General features: G+C 39.6%; 1 protein-coding gene across 2 annotated transcripts in view; it reads right to left on the bottom strand.

Annotated features, from left to right (window-relative positions):
• PHYLLO (2-oxoglutarate decarboxylase/hydro-lyase/magnesium ion-binding protein) overlaps positions 1 to 26,346 on the bottom strand; it is a 111,769-nt gene extending 85,423 nt beyond the window's left edge. For both annotated transcript variants that reach the window (XR_016085854.1, XM_010259565.2), the window contains exons 1-9: positions 26,046 to 26,346; positions 25,699 to 25,908; positions 22,669 to 22,883; positions 20,353 to 20,470; positions 20,099 to 20,215; positions 18,360 to 18,458; positions 3,215 to 3,274; positions 2,927 to 2,995; positions 96 to 200 (exon numbers count right to left, since the gene is read on the bottom strand). Coding sequence is in view for 1 of the 2 variants with exons in the window: in XM_010259565.2 (XP_010257867.1) it covers positions 96 to 200; positions 2,927 to 2,995; positions 3,215 to 3,274; positions 18,360 to 18,458; positions 20,099 to 20,215; positions 20,353 to 20,470; positions 22,669 to 22,883; positions 25,699 to 25,908; positions 26,046 to 26,222 (1,170 nt within the window). In the remaining variant the exon portion in view is untranslated. The remainder of the gene's footprint in view (positions 1 to 95; positions 201 to 2,926; positions 2,996 to 3,214; positions 3,275 to 18,359; positions 18,459 to 20,098; positions 20,216 to 20,352; positions 20,471 to 22,668; positions 22,884 to 25,698; positions 25,909 to 26,045) is intronic.
• Between the last annotated feature and the right edge of the window lie 3 nt (positions 26,347 to 26,349).

Genomic DNA, 26,349 nt, shown 5'->3' with positions numbered 1-26,349 from the left:
AGAATTAGAAATAAATACCAGAATAGCTAAAAGTGTTTTATGATCTGATGATAAAAGTATTTGCTGGACTTTTTTATTATCAGAACTAGACTTACAGTTAAACCAAGCCGTGTACATTCTTCAATTATCAGTGAGGCCCAAAGAGCATTGATGTTAGCATAATCTTGCACTGAAAAACTCAAATGACTGGAAGCATCATTCTGTCAATGAAAGATGGAAAATTTTGATGCACTACACATAAAATAGATACTGCACATTAAATAAATTGAACATGAAAAGACAATGGAAAGAAGGAGTCACATTTCTATCTTGCAATGTGACACAAATGTCTCTTCCTTACATAAGCATGGGCAAGAAGGGAGCGAAGACATGATAGGAGAAGACAGGGCAACATAAGACTCAAAATGTCAGAGTACCTTATGCACCACTTATCGTAACAGGCATGTGCCTAAACATCATATTGGGTTCTTGACATAAATACCATAGCAAACATCATTTGGTAACAGCAAAATTCATGCACAACCAGATAGAGTTGTTAGAGTCGGCTATACAGGGGTAGTTTGCCTGTAGTGTTTTAAAAGGCGTGGGAGGCGTACGCCTGGAGGCAGCCTCCAGGCGAGGTGCTACCAAAACGCCCTGAGGTGTATGCCAGAAGCGCTGACACCTCTGAGGCGTACGCCTCATGCGTTTTTTTCATGAGACGTGCTAGAGGCGTGCGCCTCATGCACATCTTATATAAAAAGACAAAAAAAAGGAAAAAAAAAAAAGGAAAGGAAAGGAAAGGAAAAGAAAAGAAAGGGAAGGGAAAGAAAAAGAAAGAGAAGAAAAAAAGAGAAAAGGAAAGAAAAGGAAAGGGAAGAGAAGAAAAGATAAGAGGAAAGAAAGTGGTTTACCCCCTGCCCCTTCGGCTGGGGGGCTTCGCCCCCCAAACCCCCGCCCCCCCCCCCTTTCAACTAATGTTATGCATCTTTATTCTTCTTAATATAAAAGATTTTTATTAAAAATAAAGAAAAAATGAGATCCCCCCTTCCTCCTCCTAACCCCCCTCCTCTTAAGGAGGCTTACGCCTCACGCCTCTAAGTAGTGGAACGCCTCGCATCACGCCTCTGCATTTTAAAACATTTTTGGTCATTTCAGTTTATATTAATAGTGTGGTGTAATGTCTTTTATGTTTTGGTTTAAGTACTATGTCCCATACTTAATTAGGGGCAAAAGTGTCTTTGCGTCTTTAATCAGAAATATATAAATAATATCTGGCCGACTAGAGAAAGACATCTTCTCTAGTTCAAACCACTTTTTCTCTCCTTCTCTTCTTTCTCTCTTCCCTCTCCCTTCTCTCTCTCTCTCTTCCGCTATTATTCTCTGCTAATCTAGGGCTGAAACCAGTACAGATCAGTTCTGTAACATGGTATCAGAGCCACTATATACAGTTCAGGTCAACCCAGAATTTTTTGGTTCACCCTTTGCCCTAAATCTCTGCAGAGATCTCATCAATCCCTTGGAGTTTCACAGAAAGGCTGAAAAGGAGTTGTTGTTTTTCCTTTTTGGATGTTTTCATGCCTCCAGTTGGTTGTGTAGTGTTTATTTCATGTGGTCTGTAGAAACACTCTAATCAATGGATCAAAGAGGACTGTTTCAGGTGGTGTGGTGAACAGATTAGTGCAGGACTGATTTGTGAAGTTTAAATAAATAGGTTATATGGGTGATACAGTGTGAAATAAGTAGTGATCAGTTGCAGACCTAGTGGTATGTGTGCATTTGGGTGTCTTTTATGGTGCTGAAAGAGCAGAACTGCAGTGACAGTTAGGGCTGAAAACATATGTGCAGTGTGGTGGCTAGCAAGTGAGGTGGTGAAGTACTAGTGAGTGGAGTTTTTTATGGCAGCAATGGGAGACAGCAGTGAACATAAATCTAGCATTATATTCCCCCTTACAAGGTAATCAAAGTCTTGAGGAGTATTATGCTAGCTGCTAGAATGAGGAATCTTCGGAATGAATTAAATGTTTCTCATCCCCTTACATCTGATGTCAAAATTCAGCAACAACAGACAGAACAACTTGATGTAAACTAGATTTCTAGTAAGGTTGAAGGCTGAATATGAACCGGTGAGAGCACAGATACTAGGTGTATCTACCCTTCCCTCTCTAGAGGAAGTGTTTGCTCATCTCCGGAGGATTTCTGTTGGTCCTCCAAAGCATCCTACTGTGTCTGATAGGTCTGCTTTTGCAATACCAGACAATATGATCAGTTCAAACACCTTCTACAGTTGCTCATATACAAGTATCCCATGGCAAGAATATAGTGCTTGTGACAAGTGCATAGTTCCTTCCAATTAAGGAAGACTGGTGCACCATAATTTTCTGCAGCTGAGTTTAGATTAACATACTTAAATTATGTAACAAAAGATTTATTTATGGTTATATGGGTGATATTATGTAAGTCACTAGGAATTCAAAGACTAAAGTTTAATTAGTGTAGTCAAATAATCCAGTCAAAGGGTCACAATCTTCAATGTCTCAACAGGTGTTATGTGACATGTTAGGAAATTGCAAAAAAAAAAATGAGGATTTTGACCTAATTATGTTTGGAAATGGAAAGGAAAAACTAAGATGGAAAATGGATATGGCACTAAACAGGACTCATGTAGCTGATTCCATATGCTGATCATCAGGTTTAGAATTAATGGTATAGAATCTAGGTGAGGGAAAAAGAGAAAAGTGTGAAACAAGGCTTAGGCTTGAAATCTGACATAACATCTCAATGGACTGTAGATCAAATCTGTTACATCTCAATATAAATTAACAAAATCCTAGCATTATGCCATTTATGTCATTTCATACCACAATATACTTATATAACATGTATGATACAGAGCAATACTTAAAGCAATTCCTGAAACAGTTTCAGGCTATAGCAGTCAAGGTACCATGTAATTCGTAAATGCAATGGTTGCCGATAACCTGAAATAGAACTGAGAAGAAGCTAGACAATCTTCCTGCAAAAAAAAAAAAAAAAAAACTTCATTCATCCAACGAATGATTTCCACTGTAATAGTCCAAAGACCAACATGCTCCATAAACAATGTTAGTTGTAAACCCTGTCATTTTATACCCAAAAAAATATTTTGACAACAATAAGAAGCACATGACCACCCAAAGAATATACATGGAAGGAGATCCAAATGGCAAAAAAAGTACCAGGATAGAGAGAGTACCAATTGCAAGTGATTAGATCCGGAAATTGTACCAGCAAGTGAATGTGCACCAATGTATACCTGCATTGAACTTTGTAATCAATTCCTTCCACAGTTGAAACTCTCCTGTGGCTACTATTTCAGGATAAAATTCTAGCCACCAACCACCTAAGTAACAGGCATTCCTATCCATAATAGTTTTGTTTTGTGTGTGTGTGTATATAGAAGCTGAGAAATCCATGTATTATTTGTTCCTCCAGTGCCCTATAGCATTGTTCCTCCATGTTGTTTTATGTGTTAGCCGCCCTATAAGGGCATATTGGTCTTTGCACTCTTTATTAGTTTAGACTATAAATAATAATGAAGAGGGCGGCCAGCATTATTGCTCTCTTTTCTCTCTCAAATTTCTTCTCTTCCTTTTCTCCTTTCTTCTCTTCTTCTTCAAGAAATATTCCATTCTTTCACAGATCTTTATTTCAGCACCTTTCACCATATGTATGAGGGCACAACAACCAATGTTAAAACTGTAGAGGAGCTAAGGGATAATTTTGTCCTTTTATTACCATTGGGAGTATTCTTGTAATATATATATGCTGTACTAGATCAGCTCTATACATATTCTTGTTTCTTTTATTTGTAAGTGTTAGTGTCGAGTATGTAGGGGTATTTCTGTCTTTATCTTATGTTTATGTTGCTGATGTGTAAGATTATGTTAGATCTAGTGTCCCTCACTTAAGTAGGGGCACATGTGTCTTTTCCACAGTATAAGTAATATAAATCAAATCTGGCCGAATGGAAGAGGTATTTTTCTCTCATTCGAACTAGACCTTTCTCTCCCTTTCTTCTCCTCTCTTCTTCTCCTTTCTCTCCCTCTCTTTCTCTTCCTTCTTCTTGGTTGTTATCAGCCTAACAGGATTCAAGGGCAGACCGAATCCTAATATGGTATCAGAGCTGAACTGAGCAAATCAGACCTGCCCAGAATTTTGTTCTTTGTGCACCCAGTCTAGGGTTTTCTCTTGGTTTCTTCGCCATCCTCCTTTTGTGGTGTTGGCAATGTTAACATGACCCCCTTACCTTTATCCTCAGTTTTGTATGTCCCTAAATTTCTGTTTAACCTTATGTCAGTTAGTAAGTTGACCAAGTCTCTTAATTGCTCTATTACTTTTTACCCTTCTTCATGTGTTTTTCAAGATCTCAAGACGGGGATGAAGATTGGTGGAGGGCATGAAGATGGTGGATTGTATTATCTTGATGGTGGTGGAAGAACGTCAACAGCTCTCCAGTCATCTCTCTCTCCTCTCCAGTGGCACTGTCGATTAAGGTCATCCTTCGCTGAAAGTTTTGAAGTCTTTGGTTCCTTCGTTGAGTCATCTTTCTGTTTTGGATTGTGAGTCGTGCCAGTTGGGGAAACATCATCGTGTTCCCTTTAGTCCTAGGGTTGATAACCGTATGTCGAGTCCTTTTTCTCTGGTTCATTTAGATGTTTGGGGTCCTTATAAAGTAATGTCATACAATGGATATAAATATTTTGTCATTTTTGTTGATGATTATTCAAGGATGGCATGGCTCTATTTAATAAAAGAAAGGAGTGAATTGTTTACCATTTTCCAAAAATTTTATGCTAAGATTCGCAACCAATTTGGTGTTCACATTAAAATTTTTCGTTCCAATAATGGTCGTGAATATTTCTCTTCATCATTTCAAGAATACTTGGACCAACATGGCATTATCCATCAGACTTCATGTACCTACACCCCACAACAAAATGGGGTAGCTGAGAGAAAGAATCATCATCTTTTGGAAACAACTCGATCTCTCATGCATCACATGAATGTCCTCAAACCCTTTTGGAGTGATGCGGTGCTTACTTCTTGCTTCTTGATTAACCGGATGCCCACGTCTATTCTTGATGGTCATTCTCCATTCATCACTTTGTTTCCTACCTTGCCTTCGTTTCCTCTTTCTCTTCGAGTTTTTGGGTGTGTCTGCTTCGTCCACAATCTGGGGCCAAGAAGGGACAAGTTAGATGCACGATCCATTAAGTGCATCTTCCTTGGCTATTCTCGAACTCAGATAGGGTATAAGTGTTATCATCCTAACTCTTGACGTTCCTTTGTGTGTGTTGATGTTACCTTCTTTGAATCTACTCCATTTTTCTTAGGGTCCGGTGATGTTTCTTCCTCCTCATCACCTCCTTCCCTTCCTCTTCCTGTTGCAGATTTTGTTCCTCTTGTTCCAACTGTGACCAAGTCCTTGCCTCCGGTGCCACCACCTATTGAATGGCCACCTATCCGTCAAGTGTATACACATCGCCCACATGTACCGGCTCCTCCTCCAGCTCCATCATCGTCGAAAGATCCGGTAGTTCTCCCCACACCAGCCCCACCCCTAGTATCTGACCTTGATCTTCCCATTGCTTTACGAAAAGGTAAACGCAGTTGTACCCTTCATCCTATTTCTAATTATGTTTCTCTCACTCACCTTTCTGCTTCTCATCGCCAGTTTATCTCCTTGTTGTCCTCTGTTGTTGTCCCTAAGGATGTCCAAGAAGCCCTTGCCTCTCTAGGATGGCGCCACGCAATGGAAGAACTCTCAGCTCTAACTCATAATCATACATGGAACCTCACCACTCTTCCTCCTGGTAAGCAGGTTGTCGGTTGTAAGTGGGTTTATACTGTTAAGTACTTACTAATGGTAGTGTAGAGCGGCTGAAAGCTAGACTGGTTGCCAAAGGGTACTCCCAAACCTATGGTATTGACTACACAGAAACCTTCTCCTCGGTTGATAAGATTGGTTCAGTTCGTGTTGTGATCTCTCTTGCTGCTATGTATGATTGGCCCCTCTATCAGTTTGATATCAAGAATGCTTTCTTGCATGGTGATCTGCTCGAGGTCTATATGGAGCAACCACCGAGGTTTGTTGCTCAAGGGGAGGACGGTAAGGTGTGCAGACTAAAGAAGGCCATTTATGGGCTTCAACAATCTCCTCCAGCATGGTTTGGTAGGTTCAGTGAGGTGGTAAAGAAGTTTGGCATGAAACAGTGCCAAGTTGACTATTCAATCTTCAGTTATGACTCTCAGGCAGGAAAGATCCTATTGGTGATGTATGTAGATGATATTGTTATTACCGGAAATGATAAAATGGGCATTGCTAGGTTGAAGACTTTTCTGCGGGAACATTTTCAGACAAAGGACCTTGGTAAATTGAAATATTTCTTGGGGATAGAAGTAGCAAGGCCTAAGCATGGTATTAACTTGTGTCAAAGGAAATATGTCTTTGATTTGCTGGAAGAAATAGGTTTGTTAGGTGTTAAACCAGCTGAAACACCTATGGAAACAAACACGAAATTGAGCAGTGATATGGGTGAAGTGTTTGAAGACCCTAGCAGATACCGACGAATTGTAGGTAAACTAAACTACCAACCATTACTCGGCCATACATTTCATTTGCGGTTAGTGTGGTAAATCAGTTCATGCAGAAACCTCTGGTTCCACATTGGGATGCTGTTCTAAGGATTGTGAGGTATTTAAAGAGGGCTCCTGGTTGTGGTTTGATATACAGAAGTGGTGGAAAACTTGAAATAGAAGGATATACTGATGTTGATTAGGCCGGTTCTATGTCTGATAAAAGATCTACCACAGGCTATTGCACTTTTCTTGGGAATAATCTTGTGACATGGAAAAGTAAGAATCAAACAGTTGTGGCAAGAAGCAGTGTAGAGGCAGAATATAGAGCTATGGCACATACTACTTGTGAATTAGTGTGGCTGAGGAACCTTCTATAGGAGATGGGATACATTGTTGACACTCCAATGAAGCTCTATTGTGATCATCAAGCTGCAATTCATATTTCTTCTAATCCGGTGTTTCATGAGGGAACCAAGTGTAGAGAACACTGATGTGGGCCCCACAGGTATGGTCCCACTGTGTTCGTAGGGTAGAATGTGTTCTAGTCATCCTAGGGTTAGCTGGTGGTCAGTCGTTATTTCAGTTGTTATTTATTTTAGTTTTATTTTTGTTCTATTTGTTATGTAAATACTAAGGGCAGATCTGTCCTTTCCATGTAATGAGCATAACCTATAAATACTAAATAGAAGTGGCGGCAGTAGAACGTTCAGATTCTGTCCCTCCTTTCAACCCTTTGTGTTCTACAGTTCTCTCTTCTCTTCCTCTTCTCTTCTCTACATTTTCCTTCTATTTTCGAACCTGAAATCTATTAAGGTTCAAGGCTGATAGCAGTCTTGAACTTCTACATGGTATCAAAGCAAGGTTAGGGTTTCTCATGTGAGTCTAGTTCAACCGACCACATGAGAACCATCTAGGGGTGGAAGCTGAGAAAGTGGAGTTCGTTGACTGATTCTTGGAGATCGCCAGAGAGTTTAGCAGCTGTTGAAGACTTGCCACGGTTGCAAAGTGTTGGTGATCAGGAAGAATCAGAGAAGACTAGGGTCCGGGTAACCTTGGAAGGCGGCGAACAGCATTCTCTTGTAAGTTATTTTATTTTCTAAGAGAAGTACTATCAGAGAAGATAGGTTGGACCTATCTAGAAAGGGCAGTCGAACCATTCTAGGGTTTTCTTCTTTCTATTCTCTAGGGTTTGGTCTTAACCCTGCGGCAAACCCTACTAATCTTGCTGCAAACCCTGCTGCTGGGCTGAGCCTTGTGATCTACCTATGAAGCTCTTCTTAAGTTTTTTTCAGCATTGATCAATTTTAGGGTTTCATATTAACCCTACTACAAGTCTTATCTGTATGGTACTGCTTGGAATGTGCGGCTGAGAATTTTTTTTAAGGACTGATTAAAACCCTAATTCTGCTTCAGCATATCAGATCATTCTCCAAACTGTATTCAGATCTTTTTTGGGGTTTCGAACTCTTTTAAGGAGTGAAAACTGTACGGACTGTTGCTGTTGTGTTTGCTAACTGGTTTCAGATCAGACTTATACTGGTTTCATGCACATATACCGTGAATACAGATTAGTTCTATACTGATTTTTTATTGTGATTGATAGTCCAAGTGTTGTTCTTCGACTGTAGTAACCCTAATTTTTGAGACTACTGGTTCTTGAACAAAATGGAGTTTAAAAATCAGGTAGAAGGCAGTTCTGAGAACAACAGTTATGGAAGTGTTTCTGAGACAGGTTTTCAGATTACAACCGTAAGATTTGATGGATCAAACTATTTGGAATGGGCCCAATCAGCCATGATGGCTATTGGGGGAAGGGGTAAATTAGGGTATCTCTTGGGAGATGTGAAAGAACCTTCCAAGGGAGACCCCATGTATACCAAGTGGGTCCAAGAAAACTACTTGGTTATGACATGGTTGTGTAATTCTATGCAGCCTCATATCAGCCAAAATTACTTGTGGGCAAAGACAGCCAAAGAGATATGGGATGTTATGAAAGAAACTTATTCCCAACCTCTTAATGTTGCCAGAGCTTATGAATTGAAATGTGAAGTGAACACTCACAAACAAGGAGAGAAACCGGTTTCGGTCTACTTCTCTACCTTGAAGTTCATGTGGCATGAGATTGATCACTTAGAGACTCTTGAGTGGGAGAGTCCCAAAGATGCATAGACCCATAGAAAGCAAGTCGAGACAAACAGGGTGTTTGAGTTTCTAGCAGGTCTGAATTCAGAGTATGATATTGTGCAGCAAAAGATATTGACCAGAGATAGTGTGACTCTCTCCCAGGCATACTCCTTAGTGCATAGTGAAGAGACCAGGAGGAAAGTCATGATGCAACCTCAGCCTCTTACACCAGCCCTTGTAGTTGTTAAACCCAAATCAGGAGGTGATTCAGAAAGGGACAGGAAGAAGGAAGATAAAAGAGATGTGGTATGTGAGCATTGTAAGAAACCCAAACACACAAAAGAAACATGTTGGAAACTGCATCCTCATTTGGTCCCGACAAAGTTGAGAAGCAAGAAGGATAATGCTCATGTGGCCGTGAACACTGATTCAGCATCCTCGTCTAGCACAAGAGGCACACCTTTAGAGACCTTAGCTGCAGTTCGGGCTGCTTTAATACAGTTGGAAAAGGAAGTTGGGAACTCAGCTCAGCCACCGCAGTCACCATCAGCCCCTGCCACATCTGCTTTCGCATATTCAGGTACTCGAGCCTCAGCCTACCATGCCTCAGCTCCAGGTACTACTGAACCCTGTTGGGTAATAGATTTAGGTGCATCCGACCATATGACTAGCTTGCCTTCATTGTTTACCACTTATCATTTGTCTTTTGGTAGGGATAAAGTATCTATTGTTGATGGTTCTCTTGTCCCCATTTCTGGCAAGGGTGACATCAAGCTATCGAATATTATCTCCTTATCTTCTATCTTGCATGTTCTTAAGCTTGATACTAACCTTCTTTCAGTTAGTAGTATTACCAAACATATGAACTGCTCAGTAACTTTCTTCCCTGACCGATGTGTTTTTCAGGACTTGGAGACGAAGAAGGTGATTGGGACTGGCCGTGAGACGAATGGGATCTATCTGCTCGGGGAGAATTCTCGTTGGGAAGAGTCAGTGGATAAGAAGTCACTTGTTTCTCAGATTGTGAGTCTGGTTATTCTTTGGCATAACCAATTGGGTCATTTGTCTTTTCGATCCTTAATGAGTCTGTTTCCTACTTTGTTTAAGTCTGTTGAGTTGTCCCGGTTAAAATGTGAAAGTTGTGAGTTTGCTAAACATTGTAGAAAATCTTATTCATTGAGTAGTAAAAGGAGTAATAGTTCTTTTGATATTGTGCATACTGATGTTTGGGGGCCATATCACATCCCTTCTATGGGTGGGTACAGATATTTTTTGTTATTTGTTGATGACCATACTCAGTTTTCTTGGGTTTATCTTATGCATTCACGAGATGAGGTTCCCGCCCTGACCCAAAACTTCCACCAAATGATCTTAACCCAGTTTGATGCCAAGATCAAAGTTCTTAGATCTGATAATGCAAAGGAATACTTTACTAAGCCATTGGCATCTTACCTTCTTAATCATGGGGTTATCCACCAGAGCACTTGCCCTCATACACCTCAGTAGAATGGGGTTGCAGAAAGGAAGAATAGGCACATCTTGGAGGTGGCTAGAAGTATTATGTTTACCTCTAATGTCCCTATTCGCTTCTGGGGTGATGCTATCCTCACGGCGGTATATCTTATTAATCGGGTTCCTTCCCGGGTTCTTGATATGAAATCTCCTTTTTCCCTTCTATACCCAAATGAGGAGTTGTTTACTATTCCCCTTAAAACATTTGGTTGTACCTGTTTTGTTCAGCTTCTCAGACCCCATCACTCCAAATTCAACCCAAAGGCCTCCAAATGCATCTTTCTTGGTTATGCAAAAACTCAAAAGGGTCATTGCTGCTATGATCCTGTCTCAGGGAAGAAGTTTGTCTCCATGGATGTCACTTTCTTTGAGGAGACACCCTATTATTCTCGGGTTTCTCCTCAGAGGGAGAGCAGTGAGAATGGGGATTTGGGTCCTTTTCTTCAGGGGGAGCGCAGTGAGGGTAGGGTTAATACTTTTGGGGTTGTTCCCTTACCTATTCCATTGGGTGATGAGGGCTGCAATAGTGAGGGTGGTCAGAGGGATCAGGAGTTGAGAGTCTATCACAGACGATGCAGGCAAGTTGATCCCGGTCATCAACAGTCCAGGCCAGTTCCAACCTCTTCTGCGGCTCCAAGTCTAGGTATTACAGTCCCAGGGCCCACAGAGACTCCTTCCACTGTTGCCACTTCACCTCCTGCATACGACCTTGACCTTCCCATTGTCGTCCGTAAAGGGAAACGGCATTATACCACATCTACAACCCACTGCATTTCCCAGTTTTTATCCTATGATCGCCTATCTCCCTCCTACAGATCCTATCTTACTTTCGTTGCCAATGTCCCTATTCCAAGAACAGTGCAAGAAGCCCTATCAGTCCCGGAGTGGAAAGATGCAATGCAAGTTGAAATGGATGCCCAGTTGAAAAATAATACCTGGGAGCTAGTTGATCTGCCCAAAGGAAAGAAACCAGTTGGATGCAGGTGGGTATTTACTGTGAAGCACAATGCGGATGGCTCCATTGAGAGGTACAAAGCTCGACTAGTTGCAAAAGGGTTCACCCAGACTTGTGGTATAGATTACTTGGAGACCTTTGCCCCGGTAGCCAAGATGACCACCATTTGAGTTCTATTATCTCTTGCAGCAAACCACACTTGGCCTTTGTATCAAATGGACGTTAAAAATGCTTTTCTGAATGAAGACCTGCAGGAAGAGGTTTACATGCGGTTGTATGGTTTGAAGCAGTCACCTAGAGCTTGGTTTGATAGATTCAGACTAGCCCTTGGGAAGTTCGGTTATGTGCAGGCCCAGTCAGATCATACATTGTTCATCAAGAGGGTGGAGTCCTCTCTGACACTACTTGCAGTATATGTTGATGATATTGTGGTGACAGGAAATGATAGCCATGAGATTGAGTCCCTCAAACAGCTCCTTCATCAAGAGTTTGAGGTGAAAGATCTTGGTGCACTATGGTATTTTTTGGGTATTGAGGTTGCTAGATCTAAACAGGGGATCTTTGTCTCTCAGAGGAAATATGTTCTAGATCTGTTGGTGGAAACTGGAAAGTTAGGTGTCAAGCCTGCGGATACACCCTTTGAACAGAACCACAGGATTAGTGCAGAGAGTGGAGAGCCTCTTGAAGACAAAGTTATGTTCCAGCGATTAGTGGGAAAGCTCCTATATCTCTGCCTCACTCGGCCAAATATCAGTTATGCAGTTAGTGTTGTCAGCCAATACATGCATTCTCCTAGAACCATGCATCTTGTAGCAGAAAGAATATTAGCATACTTGAAGAGATGCCCGGGTAGAGGTATATTGTTCAAGAACAATGACCACATGAAGATGGAGGTCTATACGGATCCCGATTGGGCTGGGGGTGTTGATGACAGAAGGTACCTCTGGATATTGTGCCCTTGTGGGAGGTAACCTTGTCTCTTGGAGGAGTAAAAAACAAAGTGTTGTCTCCCGATCTAGTGCTGAAGTTGAATACAGGTCAATGGCTAACGGAGTGGCTGAAATTCTATGGCTGAGATCACTACTTGAGGAGTTGGGTATTGAGTATGAAAAGCCCCTGATGCTGTATTGTGATAATCAAGTGGCTATTAATATAGCGCACAATCCGGGGCAGCATGAAAGAACTAAACATATTGAAGTTGATCGACATTTTGTACGAGAGAGGGTCTCATCACAAGAAGTGTGTCTCCCGTACATCACATCCAACATGCAGCTAGCAGATATCCTCACCAAAGCTGTACCAAGGAAGAAGCTAGAGGCGGATCTATCCAAGTTGGGAATGATAAACATTTATTCCCAACTTGAGGGGGAGTGTAGAGAACACTGATGTGGGCCCCACAGCTATGGTCCCACTGTGTTCGTAGGGTAGAATGTGTTCTAGTCATCCTAGGGTTAGTTGGTGGTCAGTCAATATTTCAGTTTTATTTTTGTTCTATTTGTTATGTAAATACTAAAGGCAGATCTGTCCTTTCCATGTAATGAGCATAACCTATAAATACTAAATAGAAGTGGCGGCGGTAGAACATTCAGATTTTGTCCCTCCTTTCAACCCTTTGTGTTCTACAGTTCTCTCTTATCTTCCTCTTCTCTTCTCTACATTTTCCTTCTATTTTCGAACCTGAAATCTATTAGGGTTCAAGGCTGATAGCAGTCTTGAACTTCTACACCAAGCACATAGAGGTTGACTGTCACTTTGTAAGAGAGAAGGTGCTGAGTGGAGTGATAGATACTACATATGTTAACACAGGAAACCAGTGGGCAAACTTGGTTACTAAAGGGTTAAGTCGGGGAAGAGTGGACTACATATGTAACAAGCTAGGATTATATGATATATACTCTCCAACTTGAGGGGGAGTGTTAATGTCGAGTATGTAGGGGTATTTATGTCTTTATGCTTATGTTTATGTTGTTGATGTGTAAGATTATGTTAGATCTAGTGTCCCTCACTTAAGTAGGGGCACATGTGTCTTTTCCACAATATAAGTAATATAAATCAAATCTGGTTGAATGGGAGAGGTGATTTTTCTCTCATTCAAACTAGACCTTTCTCTCCCTTTCTTCTCCTCTCTTCTTCTCCTTTCTCTCCCTCTCTTTCTCTTCCTTCTTCTTGACTGTTATCAACCTAACAGGATTCAAGGGCAGGCCAAATCCTAATAGTAAGGATAGCTTTGTCCTTTTACTTCTTAATTAATATATAGGGTTTATGTTTGGGTATGGTCATTACTTAGACACACCTCTTTCAACCCTAAATCTCTTGTCTTGTACTGCTCGGGCAATGCTCACTATCAAGAAGACCTATGGATACAAACATTAGATTTTTACAGTTACAATGGATCTCCACAAGGCTCAGCACTTGGTCCTTATTTATTTGCATTAGTCATGGATGAATGGACTAAAGATATTCAGAAGGACGTCCCATGGTGCTTGTTGTTTGCTAATTACGTAGTAAAAACTAATGAAGCTAACAAAGGATTAAATGCAAAATTAGGTTTATGGCAAATCCCTTAGAAACAAGAGGTTTTATAATAAGTAGGACTAAAACACAACATATGTGTAGAGAAGATGGGCCAAATGGCCCATAGATTGTCATTTTATGTTATGTTATGTTTCTCTCTGTTGTGGGCCTTATTCTGGGCCCATACTCTGTAATAGTCTGTTTTTTGTATTTTCCTGCTCACTCAAGGGCCTCTCTGTAATTTGTCAAAGATTAACTTATTAATAAGATGTTTAGAGTGTTAGAGAGAGGTTAAGTTCGAACCTCTTACTCTCTAACGCTCATTGCCGCTAGCTCTCTCTTCTTTTCTTCTCTTGTTTGTTCATTTTCTGGTTTGCATCTAATCTCAAACAGTTCCATACACCAAGTGGGCTGTTTTTCAACTTGGTATCAGAGCGGGTCATTGCTTGGCGTGTCCCTCATGTGGTTCTAGTTCAGCCAACTACATGAGGAGGTTCTAGGGCTGAAAGTTTACAGTCATCCGCCTGGTTCTTGGAGGTCATTGGAGGGTGCCCAAGTTTCTATACACTTGGAGAAGGGTTCGGTGACCAGGAAGAATCAGAGAGCAAGTTGTTTGGCCTGATTTGAAATCAGAGAAAAGGACTTTCGAAATTATCTCAGAGGACAAGTGTTCGGCCTGGTTTATAGTTGAAACCAGAGACTCTCTTGCTGTAAGTCTTTTCTCAGTTCTTTGCTGAGTTATTCTTTTGTTATCTGGGAGGACTGTTAAAGCATTCAAAACACCTCCATTCGGCCCACTGTTGCTGGACTGATTTCTGGGTTATTCTGGAAGTGTGGTTCGGCTGTTATTGGGCTTTCAAACTGCTAAAAAACTGATCTAAATTAAGTGGTACAAGCCTCTACTTAGTTCAGCTGCTTCTTGGACTTAGACAAAGTGTTCTTGAAGTGATTTCTGCTTGTTAACAGTGAAGTGTTGACTGTTGCATACATAGTGTTTGTAAAAAGTCCTCTTAGGTACTGTGGACTGTTTTCTTTGTTCTCCTTGGGAAATTATTGTTGGGAACCAAGAATACATATTGTTTAGAGGCCTACTGATTGTTCCTTGAAGGCTGAATCAGGGTTTCTCCTCTTTGAAAGTGCTGCCAACGAACTTGGTTCTCACGGCCGTCAGTTCTGAACTGAGTTTGTAAGTTGTTGTGTTTGCTACTGTTTCAACTCAATCTGAGTTCTTTGAAATCAGATCACTTTTAAAGGCCTGCCGAAACCCTAATTGAAGCTGTTACATAATGGACTTTTCAGAAATTGAGAACAAGAGCACTGCTGAATATGGACATAATTTGGGAACTACAACTGATTCCTTGTTGGCTGTAACTACAGTTAAATTGGATGGAACCAATTATTTGGCCTGGTCACAATCCGTAAAAATTCATATTTGCAGTAGAGGAAAGTGGGGGTTTATCTCTGGGAGCAAGAAAGCTCCCCCAGAGGAGGATCCCTCTTATGAGAAATGGGTGCAGGAGAATTACACAGTGATTGGGTGGCTTGTGAACTCAATGCAGCCACAGATTAGCCAACATTACTTGTGGATGAACTCGGCTAAAGAAATCTGGGATAGTGTTGCAGAAACTTACTCCCAGAAGTTGAATGTTGCCAGAGCTTACAAACTGAGAAGTGATGTGAAGATTCTAAGACAGGGGGAGAAGTCACTTGCAGCATACTTCTCAGCCCTAAAATCTATATGGCAAGAGATTGATTTGATAGAGGCCGTGACATGGGATACCTCTAAGGATGCTGAAACATATAGGAAATTGGTTGAAAGGAATAGGGTCTTTGAGTTCTTGACAGGACTCAATTCTGAATATGACATTACAAAACAAAACATCTTGTCCAAGGAAGATGTTTCATTGTCTCAAGCATATGCTTTGGTCAGCAGTGAAGAAAGTAGGAGGAAAGTGCAGGTTCAAGGGGTCAGTATCAATGATCATTTTGCAAATATGAGAATCAAACCCAAAGGGGTTACAGGAGCTCCCAGTGACACAGGAAAGAAGGAGGTGGTGTGTGAATATTGCAAGAAGCCGAAACACACTAAGGACAAGTGCTGGAAATTGCATCCCAGTCTTGTTCCTATCCGATTCCAGAAGAAGAATGACAGTAGAAACACAGGAAGTGCACATACTGCCACAAGTACATATACAGAGTTTGAGTCTGCAAGTGCACAATTGGCAGCCATGAAAGCTGAATATGAGAAGTTTGGAAGGATGATCAGCCAGCTTGAAGGTGTAACTTCATCATCCAACCCTTCTGGAAGTCCAGCCACCACTGCATTTGCTCACTCAGGTATAAGGGCTTCTGCTAACCATGCATCTACCTCAGGTAATCCCAAGACCCCTTGGATCATTGACTCAGGTGCTTCTGATCACATGACCAACCTTTCCACTTTGTTTGTGTCATATGATTTGCTTCCTGGTCGTGACAAAATCACCTTAGCTGATGGTTCTCTTGCCCCCATTTCTGGCAAGGGAACTGTCAAGCCTACAGACTCTTTACTTTTATCTTCCACTCTTCATGTACCTAAGTTAAATACCAATTTGAAGCCTACAGACTCTTTACTTACTCTCTAACGCTCATTGCCGCTAGCTCTCTCTTCTTTTCTTCTCTTGTTTGTTCATTTTCTGGTTTGCATCTAATCTCAAACAGTTCCATACACCAAGTGGGCTGTTTTTCAACTATATGTAATGTAAATTTAATAATAAGAGTGCAAATCAGGGCCCACCTAGGATTGGAGACCAAGAGATAATCCAATATGACCTAGTCCATTGCCTTGGTTCAATAATTCAAAACAAGGGAGAGATTCAGGAGTATGTCACCCAATTGAATTAAAGCAGGATGGGAAAAATGGAGGTGTACATCTGGAGTCTTGTGTGATAGGCAAATACCACTTACACTAGAAGGAAAACTTTACAAACCGGTTGTATATGGAGGAAGGTGTTGGGCAAGAAACAACATTTCCACCAAAAAAAGAGTGGTAGAAATATGAATGTTGAGATGGGTGAGTGGAAAAAAACTATAAAAGAAAAAGATCAAGAATGAACTCATTCGGAGGAACCTAAGAGTAGCTCCAATAGATGATAAAATGAGGGAAAATAGACTTAGAGGGTGTTTTAGAAGGCCATCTAAAGCACTTATAAGAAGAAGTAAAGTGTTGCAAGTTGACGGGGCTAGAAGAGCAAAGAGGTAGACCAAAAAGGACATGGGTTGAGGTAGTAAGAAATGATTTAAGGGATCATAATTCAACTTAGGATATGGCATTGAAAAGAACAAAATGGCAAAACAGAATTTATGTAGCCAATTCCACATAGTCAGAACAAGGCTTATATGATGATTATTGATGGAAAGGATGGAACTTGGAAATGAGTACAGAAAATGCTGGTCCTAGAGAACAAAATATAGACAATGGAACTTGCAATTTTCTAAAAGAAAAATAGGTGATTGAGTGTAAGGCTAAAACCGGAGTTGCAATAATTGAAGAAAGCTAATACAACAATAAAAAGAATATAATGGTCACACCACCAAGAAGACACAAAGTGTTGAAAAATTCAGATATAATTTTCACTATTCTATTCAAAACAAATAAACACATACAAATATGTAGCAAGACCTGCTAGTGAAAAAAAAAAAAAAAAGAAAAACAAGCTCTTCATAGCTATCCTAGAATACATTTATCAAAAAAGAAAATAGATATGTTGCTCAATGCAAGGGGGCAATTACTTACATTTGTCATGCACTCTTTTCAGTTCCCTAGAGGACCATTTATCCCGTGTTTCTAGATTCTGGGAAATCTAATCCACATATTCATGATATTGAACACAATTTCCCATGTTTCTTGTTGATGGGAATAGGGGAAGTACATCCAATGTTATCATATCATACTGATTTTAATAACCAGTAACATTCAAGGGTTCGCATATAGTCTCCCATTTTTTGGGCTTCCTTTTTCTTGCCACTAGAAATCTCCCAATTTTCAGTAAAAGATTTCCAGCTCCAAAGATTTGTGGATTGTCAAATGGATTATGGACCTGGGTATGGATATAGGACATGGTATATTTTTTTATATGGACCTGACCACAGGGTTGCATCTGAAATGGATCTAGGATTGGGTTTAGGCCATGGGCTTTCTTTCTAGCCCATAAATGTCCCCCTGGATAAAATATATATTATTTATAGGCTCACCACACTCTGCCTTTAACTAGATGTAGCATAGAAATCACTTCCTAGAAATCAAGTAATTGACTGTTATGATTTTATTGAGATATATTTTGTATGTCAAAGGCTATGGCTCCAAATGAATAAGATCCATGGTCCTAAAACATCCATCCCAGAAGTACAATAATTCTCAAATATACCAGGAAGATGAGCCTCCCAATATAGCTCTTTCCTCCCAACCCCTTCTCTGGCTAGGTCATCTGCCACATAGTTGGCCAACCTTGGATCCATCTGGCCAACATCTTCACTGTAGGTGCCAAGGAGCTGCCCTCTAATAATAAAATGCCAAAAAGATCCTGACACCCATTGCTTTTATTATTTTCACCATTTTATCCTCAAGCAAATGTATTCAGCACAGCACAAAGTTAAGCAAGGTGATAAAAATACATACCATTTGAGAATTCCTCGAGTCCACAAAACTAGACTTTCCACAAATAAGGCTTATCCATTTGTTGTAGGAGTCCAAGGATGGTCGAGCATGATGAATGATCTGCAAAAGAACTACAAAAACATAATAAAAACACGCATAGTGACCTATAAACAAAAAAAAATCAACTGAAAAGGCATGAATGGTAGCAGTAAGAGTTCAAATTGGGCAGGTCTGGCAAGGTTAGAGCCAACCTGAGCCCAACCCTAAGATTTGGCACCCCAGCCTTAGGCCCAACCCAACTGAAGGTAAAATGCTGGTGAGCAAAACTAAACACAGACACAACTCAAGACTGGGCAAGTAGGTCAGATTTGAGGATTTTCTTGTTAATGTTTTCCTTTTATGAGCAACAGTAAAAGATGATTCATTTCTGCAAAAAGAAAAATTACATCCTATGCAGAGTTTTGGATAGTCAAATACAAAAGAAACAGCAATAAGGCAGGTCACTCTGTCAAGTTACTAAAATCGAAATTTACAAGATTGTTCCTTGTGAATCCTGCTTTATTTAGGAAATCAGCTTAGATGGTAACTGATCTGGATGTCCACCTGAATGAGCATTCAGGTTTGCAACCAAAAGTCTAGCTTCTCTGACTAGAAATCTAAGTGACCAAGGCCCTGCTTTATCTAATGTGCTGCCTCCCACCAAAAAGAAGTATTATTTTTTTGATGAATAAGGATAGCTTTATTACTTCAAAAGAAAAAGATCTCATACAGCAGCCCGTGGAGAGGCGCAAGCTGCAGCCTCTCTCAACTGATTACAAAGAAACTTAAAAGGAAAAGGAAAAGGAAAAGATGAACATTACAGCTGAGCCCAAAACAAAACTTCCCTATTTGTCCCTTGCTTAGCTAAGCCATCAGCCAAAGCATTTGTTGATCTCCCCACCTATTGTATACTAACAGATATATTCCTTGTCAGCTACTTAAATTTTTTGACTTCATTTCTATAGCACCATATAGTTTCCTCAGGATTCTGCAACCACCCCACCACCACCTTGGAGTCCCCTTCTATAACAAGTTGTCCTACTCCTAACTGATTTGTGAATTGCACTCCTTGTATGGCTGCTAATAGTTCTGCTCTGACTGAATCCCCAAATCCCAAAGAACCTGAATAAAGCAGTATAATATCTCCAGCCTCATTTCTCAAGACCCCTCCCATTCCAGAGCGCCCTGGATTGCCCTGGCTACTCCCATCAAAATTCAGTTTCATTGACCTTCAGGCAGTGGAATCCATCGTGTAGATGCCTTAGTCTTCCCATATAAGTATTATTGCTTACAATATGTGTATATAATCTAAATGGTATACATGCATGCACATCAATGCACTTGTGCAGGTTAGGCCAAGTATCATATACGCAGTCAATAAGTCGTAGAAGTGTAATACAGCATAAATATATATAGGAAAAAGATTTGTGAATTGGATTGATTAGGAAAATTCACTAGACAGCCAAAACCATCTGAAAAGGCATGCCCCTTCCTTCACTATGACCTTTGTCTTTGTGTACTCTCTTACCTATTTCATGTATGTAATAGTTGTTCTATTTTTATAAATAAATGTTGACTTTTAGATGCAACCAAGTTGTGTAACAACTAGCAGTATATTCAGTTCAGCACATTCAGCATATATGTAGTGCTTGTTCAATGCAGAAGAATATATCTACCAAACCAAAAGAATGCAAGTCACATGATGAAAGAAGGTGCTTTACCTGGTCGATAGAAAACTCAACAGACTGAACTGCTTTCTCGAATGGAAAGGAAAGAAGTCCATTCCAGGCCAATGTTATTGCTAAGATAGAAAAACTTGCAAACTCGCTCAGCTCAATCTGTTGAATTAATACTCTCAATATAAAGCATCTATTTACTTACTGCAACCATGGAATGAAGCACAACTACAAACTAAACAATATTTGGATTATTTTAATTCTTTACAAGTATAACCAAACTGGGAATCACAAATCACCTCAGGGATAAAAATGTAGAATGAATCAGACTCATGCTTCAAAGAATATGATTCAGCATCATAATTGATACCTATGAACCCATAAGCCCTTATCAAGGGTGAATCAACTGAAGTATATCTGCAGAAAAATTAATAGAAACAAACTCGTATCTTCAGTTCATAACTTCATTCACAGGGCTAAGATTTAAGGAAATGAATATGAAGCCTTTTCAAACTGGTCTTCTGGAAAAGATAAGATACCTGCTGAAATGAATATGAAGTTAATATATATACCAGCAAAAGATGAGAAGAACTAACAAATTACGCTCACCCACTTGTTGAAATATATATCATTTTACCAACTTTAGAAAACTATTCTAGTGATGATTAAAAAAACACTAACATCCTTCTTACTCCATCAAGCAGGAAATGGTTTTCTCATATGAACAGAAACTGTAGAGAGATTGGGCCGAGCGGGCCTTAGTTTTGTTTATTTATTTACTCTCTTTATTTCTGCAGTAGTGGGCTGCCTTTTTGGGCCTTAATACTTTTTTAATTTTTTATGTGACTTGGATCAGCCACCTAACTAGGGGCACCCATGTAATTTTCTTGTCTTTTTATTTCAGAATACATAAGTGATTAAGATAGAGAGAGAGAGAGGTTCGTTTCAGCTCTCTTCTCCTCCCTTTTCTTCCTCTTTCTTCTTCTTTCTCCTGCACAGCTTCTTCTTCCTTCTTTCTTCCTTTATTTTCTATTTTACAATCAAGATATTGTTGGATTGTATTTCTTCTGAAACATTGCAGCAGTATAGCAACTAGAACAGAAAATTGGGCTGGCAATATGGCAAACATCAAATCTCCTTGAACATATTCCCCATGATCCACAAATATTAGATGTATTGGATAACCTAAACTGGGTAATGTGAGCATCAAGATAGTCCTAAACCAATTTATAAGTATTCTAGATTTCTTTTAGTAATTTTCTGTTTTAGGGGTGTTTTGGTTAGCATCTCTTATAGCACTGAACAAGGCTTCAAATCACCCCTTGTATTTTTCAATTTCCATAGTTTTATCTTTTCTCTATCCTATACACCATGGAAGATTTTCATTATTTTGTACAAGATCACTTCAGATCCCTACCAAAACATCTTTATATTAATCTGCCCTCTACATATCAATATTCTAAGCCTGTACAGAAATTTCACGGAAAAGAAGTTCCATCCATATACCTGCTTTCTTGGTTTTCACAAATTTTATTGATCTAAGGATCCTGAGAGATAATAAAGGAAGTGCTAATGGAAGTTTTTTGAGGAGTTTTATCATAAAATTGGATTAATCTTGGGATGGATGCCACATTCATAGCATTGATACCAAAAAAAATCCAATGCCTCTCAACCTACAGAAAAGAAAGAGGAAAGAAAGAATAGAATAAAACATACACTAAAGTTAATAACCTTCTTGTTTTTTTTTCTATTTTACTTTCCATCTTCAATATTTATCATATAAAGTTAATAACCTTCGTTAGCTGCTAATTAATATGAATTTGCTCTGTTAAATACTTATTATAGTAGTATTATTTTTTAAAATAATGAAATTAACATATGTAAAAGATTTTTATCTTTTAAATGTGACGATTAGCCACATTTTTAGAGGAAATTTAATGTTCTTAACAAAGAGAATTGCTATTTTTTCAATTAACATACATGATGGTATATAGAACTAGGAAACTAGCCAAAAGTCAGTTTTTTATATTATAAACTTTTTATCACCTAGGCGACTAGACACCCCAGTGTTGCCTAGAATCGCCTAGACACCTTGAAAACTATGGCGCTCACGAATGTTTGGTGAAAAAGCACTTATTTCAAACAAGGGTAGGCAAAACAATGTGGTGGACTAAGATAGACCAGAAAGGAAATAAGCACTTAAAAATAAGCCACAATTTTAGGCTTGTCAAGTAAGGAATAAGCACTTATTTGGGCTTATTTTTCCAATGAAAATAAGTGCTTATTGGTGTGGTCCTGGCCCAAAGTAAGTGTTTATTCAAATAAGCACTTATTTTTAAGCACTCCCAAATTTAGCCTTATTATCAATGTTCAGGATGCCTGTTTCAATTGCAAGGAGACTAGAGAAATGTATGAGAGATTTCCAATGGAAGCCTAGGGATTTGAAAAAGGATTACCTCATTAAGTGGGAAGCACCATGTCAAAGTAAGTGAATGGAATCACTTATGATCCTAATGCAACTCTAACATGCAAGTAAAATTGTGAAATACAAAACCAACATGCCATTGGATTATGTAATTCATTAATTCTCAAATTAAGAAAAAAAAGGACACAACCTTTTTATTGAATTCCATATCTCTGTAATACAAGGACCAGTAAAGTAGACTGCAGTCCCAATTCCAGAAACTCCACACCCTGCTTCTGTTGTAACAGGTTCAACCACTACCTTTTTCAACTTTGTTTCAGAAAGATAGAATTGAGGAAATACCCTCAAAGATTTTGGCTGACTGCATAACCAACTCAAAGCCTTCGTACTCACAGGCACTGCAATCTGTGGCAATACCATTCCAATTAAATTACGTATATAATACCATCTTAAAAAACAAATGATATTGCTTTTATCAATCAACATGTAGAACATGATACAACAAAATTCAACAGTATAATATCAAACTTATGAATATCTTAAATGGGGGAGTCCTCTACCTTGTATTTTACCAAAAATGGTGGAACACTTTTGAAGACTAGTATGAAAACTTAAATGTTGTTCATGCTATCCAAATTTTGATAGTTCATAGTTGATAATAATTTTAGATACATATTTATAGTTGTTCAATAGATACAATGCATAAAACAAGCACACCTGAGCAGAGTTCCAACTAAGGCAAGTTTTTGTCAGGTTGAGAGTTAACCAAAGCCCAACCATAAAAACCGAATCTAAACCCAGGACCCAGGTTGACTTACTTTTTTTGAAGATAAATAAAATTAAAATAAAACAGAAAAAGGATACGAGAAAAGGTGATAAGCAATCACCCGAATGAAAAAGATAAAACACCTAAAGACTTCTTGGATAAGTAAACCTAGGACCCAGGTTGACTTACATTGGCCAAGCCAGATTGATTGAGGCTTGGATAAGTAAATAATATCTTACTAATAAGGTCATATTAAGAGAATAATAATGGTGTACATGACTATGTGCCTTACAATTTCAGGCCAGCTCTTGCAGCCTAACCCCAAGATCCCATAGTTCCTTTCCTATAAAACCTAACACTCCTAAAAAACATTCCCCCAACACAACTGATCCCTTTGCACCCCTTGTCTATATAGTTAAGCTATGAACAGTTCTCTAACCATTAACTTACAAACTTTGATTTTCTGTCTTTCAAACATACTTCACCATAGATAAATATCCACAAATGCTTTTGCGGATACTTTAGCAAAACAAGAGGTGGGAAGGGAACAAATGTTCTGGGCTATATTGTAATTTCTTGATTCTTGCATCTTACACACAAGGAGGCAAAGAACATAAAATCGGATATGGAGACGAACAAAGAAATGAGTATATATTTCTCACTCAAGATAAAACAATAAGATCAAAAAGATGCATTGACAAGTATATAACAAAGAGGCACAACTGTACAAGTAACAATACCTTAGCAAAGATACAATCGTGTTGGACTTTGTAAGGTCTAAAAAGAACCTTGCAGATTCGTTAGCCAAACCACAAACTTCTAAAGTGGTTTATGAGGCATCGATAGGAATGTGGTTAAGGCCCGTTACACAAGTCATTGGTGATAGACACCCAACCTATGTGAAAGGAGATCCTTGGAATTAGATTGAGTGGGTAAGAATGAATCGCTGGATGACTTGGGAAAGCACTACCAATTTGAGGACGGTGAGTATAAAACTCTTAATCAGTTAAGAACTGTGTGTGCAGTGCACACTAAATAACTGACCTAAGTGAGTGTGAAGTGTGGTCGCTTCTATAAGAGCTCTTAGGGCTGACTCTCTAAAACATTCATAATTCCAAGAGGGGAACAAAGCCAAAATGTTCCAAAACAAAAGAACCACTAAGGAATTGGTGAGTTGAGTTAGTTGGCAGATTAGCTAGTTACAACAAAGAGGAAAGGTTGAAAGAATCTGACTCCACTCGTACTTAATAACATAGTCTGTCATACCTATGTGTTGATTGAAGTCCAAAAGATACTTTTCTCACCGCGATGCTCAGGTGTCCGATCTTCTTGTAACTTTGAATCTTGTGGGGGATTGTTGGAGGGAGATTCAAAATTTCAAGAATCTCCTCTCTCCCTCCTTTTTGTTTTGGTTTTGTTTTTTCTTCCTTTCCCTCTTCTTGCATGTAAGAGACTCTTGTCCCACATTGCTTAGGACTCTTGTCTCACATTGCTTGGGAAAAGAGTTGGCTTGGAGTATATTACTAGGACTGCTCTCCCTATGAGTAGGGACCCATAGGAGGAGAGCAATATATATCTCTACATGCATGTGAGGGGGGTTGGGGATGCTTTTCACACGCGCGCGCTGAGCCAAGATAGGGACTGGGCGTGGGGCCATGAGCACAGGTGCGGGTACGTGTACGTGTATGTGTATACACACGCTACACCGAAATGTTTTTCCTTTAACCGGTTTAAACTGTTTTGACTTTTGAATTTCAAAGTTCTGCTTAAAATGTTTATGTCTTCTTCTACCTATTTGTTTTGTGTCTCTGTGTCTCTTCGAACAGGTGCCTTGTTGCACTGCTCTGGAGAGACACTTCTCTTTGAAAGGACACATCTGTGTCCATTTGGGTGACTGGGAACACTCTATAAATAGAGTGGTGGTCAATTCAATGTCATACACCAACAAATTCACGGTTCTTTGTCTGTCTTCTTTCCTAAGCATTCTCTTTTGTGATTCACAAAGGTCTAGTAAGCGAGTGCAGTGGCTTGTGGGCTATTTTATCTTGATAACCAATTTACAATCACCCAGCTACAGGGTAGGGGCAAATGTAGTTTTAAGGAGAGTGACGAAATGGCAGACTCAACCCTCCTTTTCTCTGCTATTCTCAGTTCCCAACTGCCAATTGATTTCGAAAAGCGATATGTTCCATTCTGCCCTATTTGTTATTATTTTCCAACACCGACCACCCAGCATATATCTCGCTGATCCCCCTTGTTACTGAAGTCTCTGATTGGTTATAGCGGAGACTCTGATCGAATCCCGGCTTCACTAGGGTTTGAACGGCATTTGGAGTTTGGGGGAGGACTACCCCCGGTTGTGTAGCAATGTTGCAAGCGAAATCACACAGAAGAAAAACCAGCAGAACAACATGCAATGATGCAAATAGGTCTAAAAACAGTGGCATTATATACCTGTATTCTCAACACGCCGCTTCTAGAGCAAGGCGGGTTCGTCTTCAACTTTTCTATAGCTTCTTTAATAGCAATTACGCCGTGTTCAAGCGTCAGTGCAGGAGGCAGTGTGCGTGTCTGGCAGAGCTCCACTGGTAAATCACAATCTCCAGTCCCCGAAAACCCACCATATCCCGCTTCCATCCTTTCAGAATCCTTTGCTTCAACAGCCTAAGAAATGGAGGGAGAAAAAAGGCGGGAAGTTTCAACATAATATTACAGAGAAGGAAATTCTTTAACCAAAAAGAGAGACTGAAGAAAAACAAGATTATGAAAACGTAAATGAGGAGTAGATACAGCTTCAAGACCTTGAAAATTAAGTTATGGCTTAAATGTAGAAGACGAAAACAGTGGAAGCTACGGAGAGATTGACTGCTCCTGAAAGAAAAGTTCGAAGAGACATGTTTAAGTGGGAGAGAATGGTAAAAAGGTTGGAAATGGTGAAAATTTGCATTTATCTGTAATGCTCTTTCTCCTGTAAACATCGACCGGAACGTAGAAATTAGAATCAAAGAACTGAAGTTGTTTTGCAGAGTGGTTTAAAGATACGAGTCGAAGTTGAAGCTGGCAATAGAAAAAGGCGTTTGGATAATCTGGTGCCTGGTGGGATAT

Source organism: Nelumbo nucifera, chromosome 4 (genome assembly GCF_055504915.1).
Source record: "Nelumbo nucifera cultivar China Antique chromosome 4, China Antique-T2T, whole genome shotgun sequence".
NCBI lineage: Eukaryota > Viridiplantae > Streptophyta > Magnoliopsida > Proteales > Nelumbonaceae > Nelumbo > Nelumbo nucifera.
This window is presented reverse-complemented; position numbering and strand designations above follow the sequence as displayed.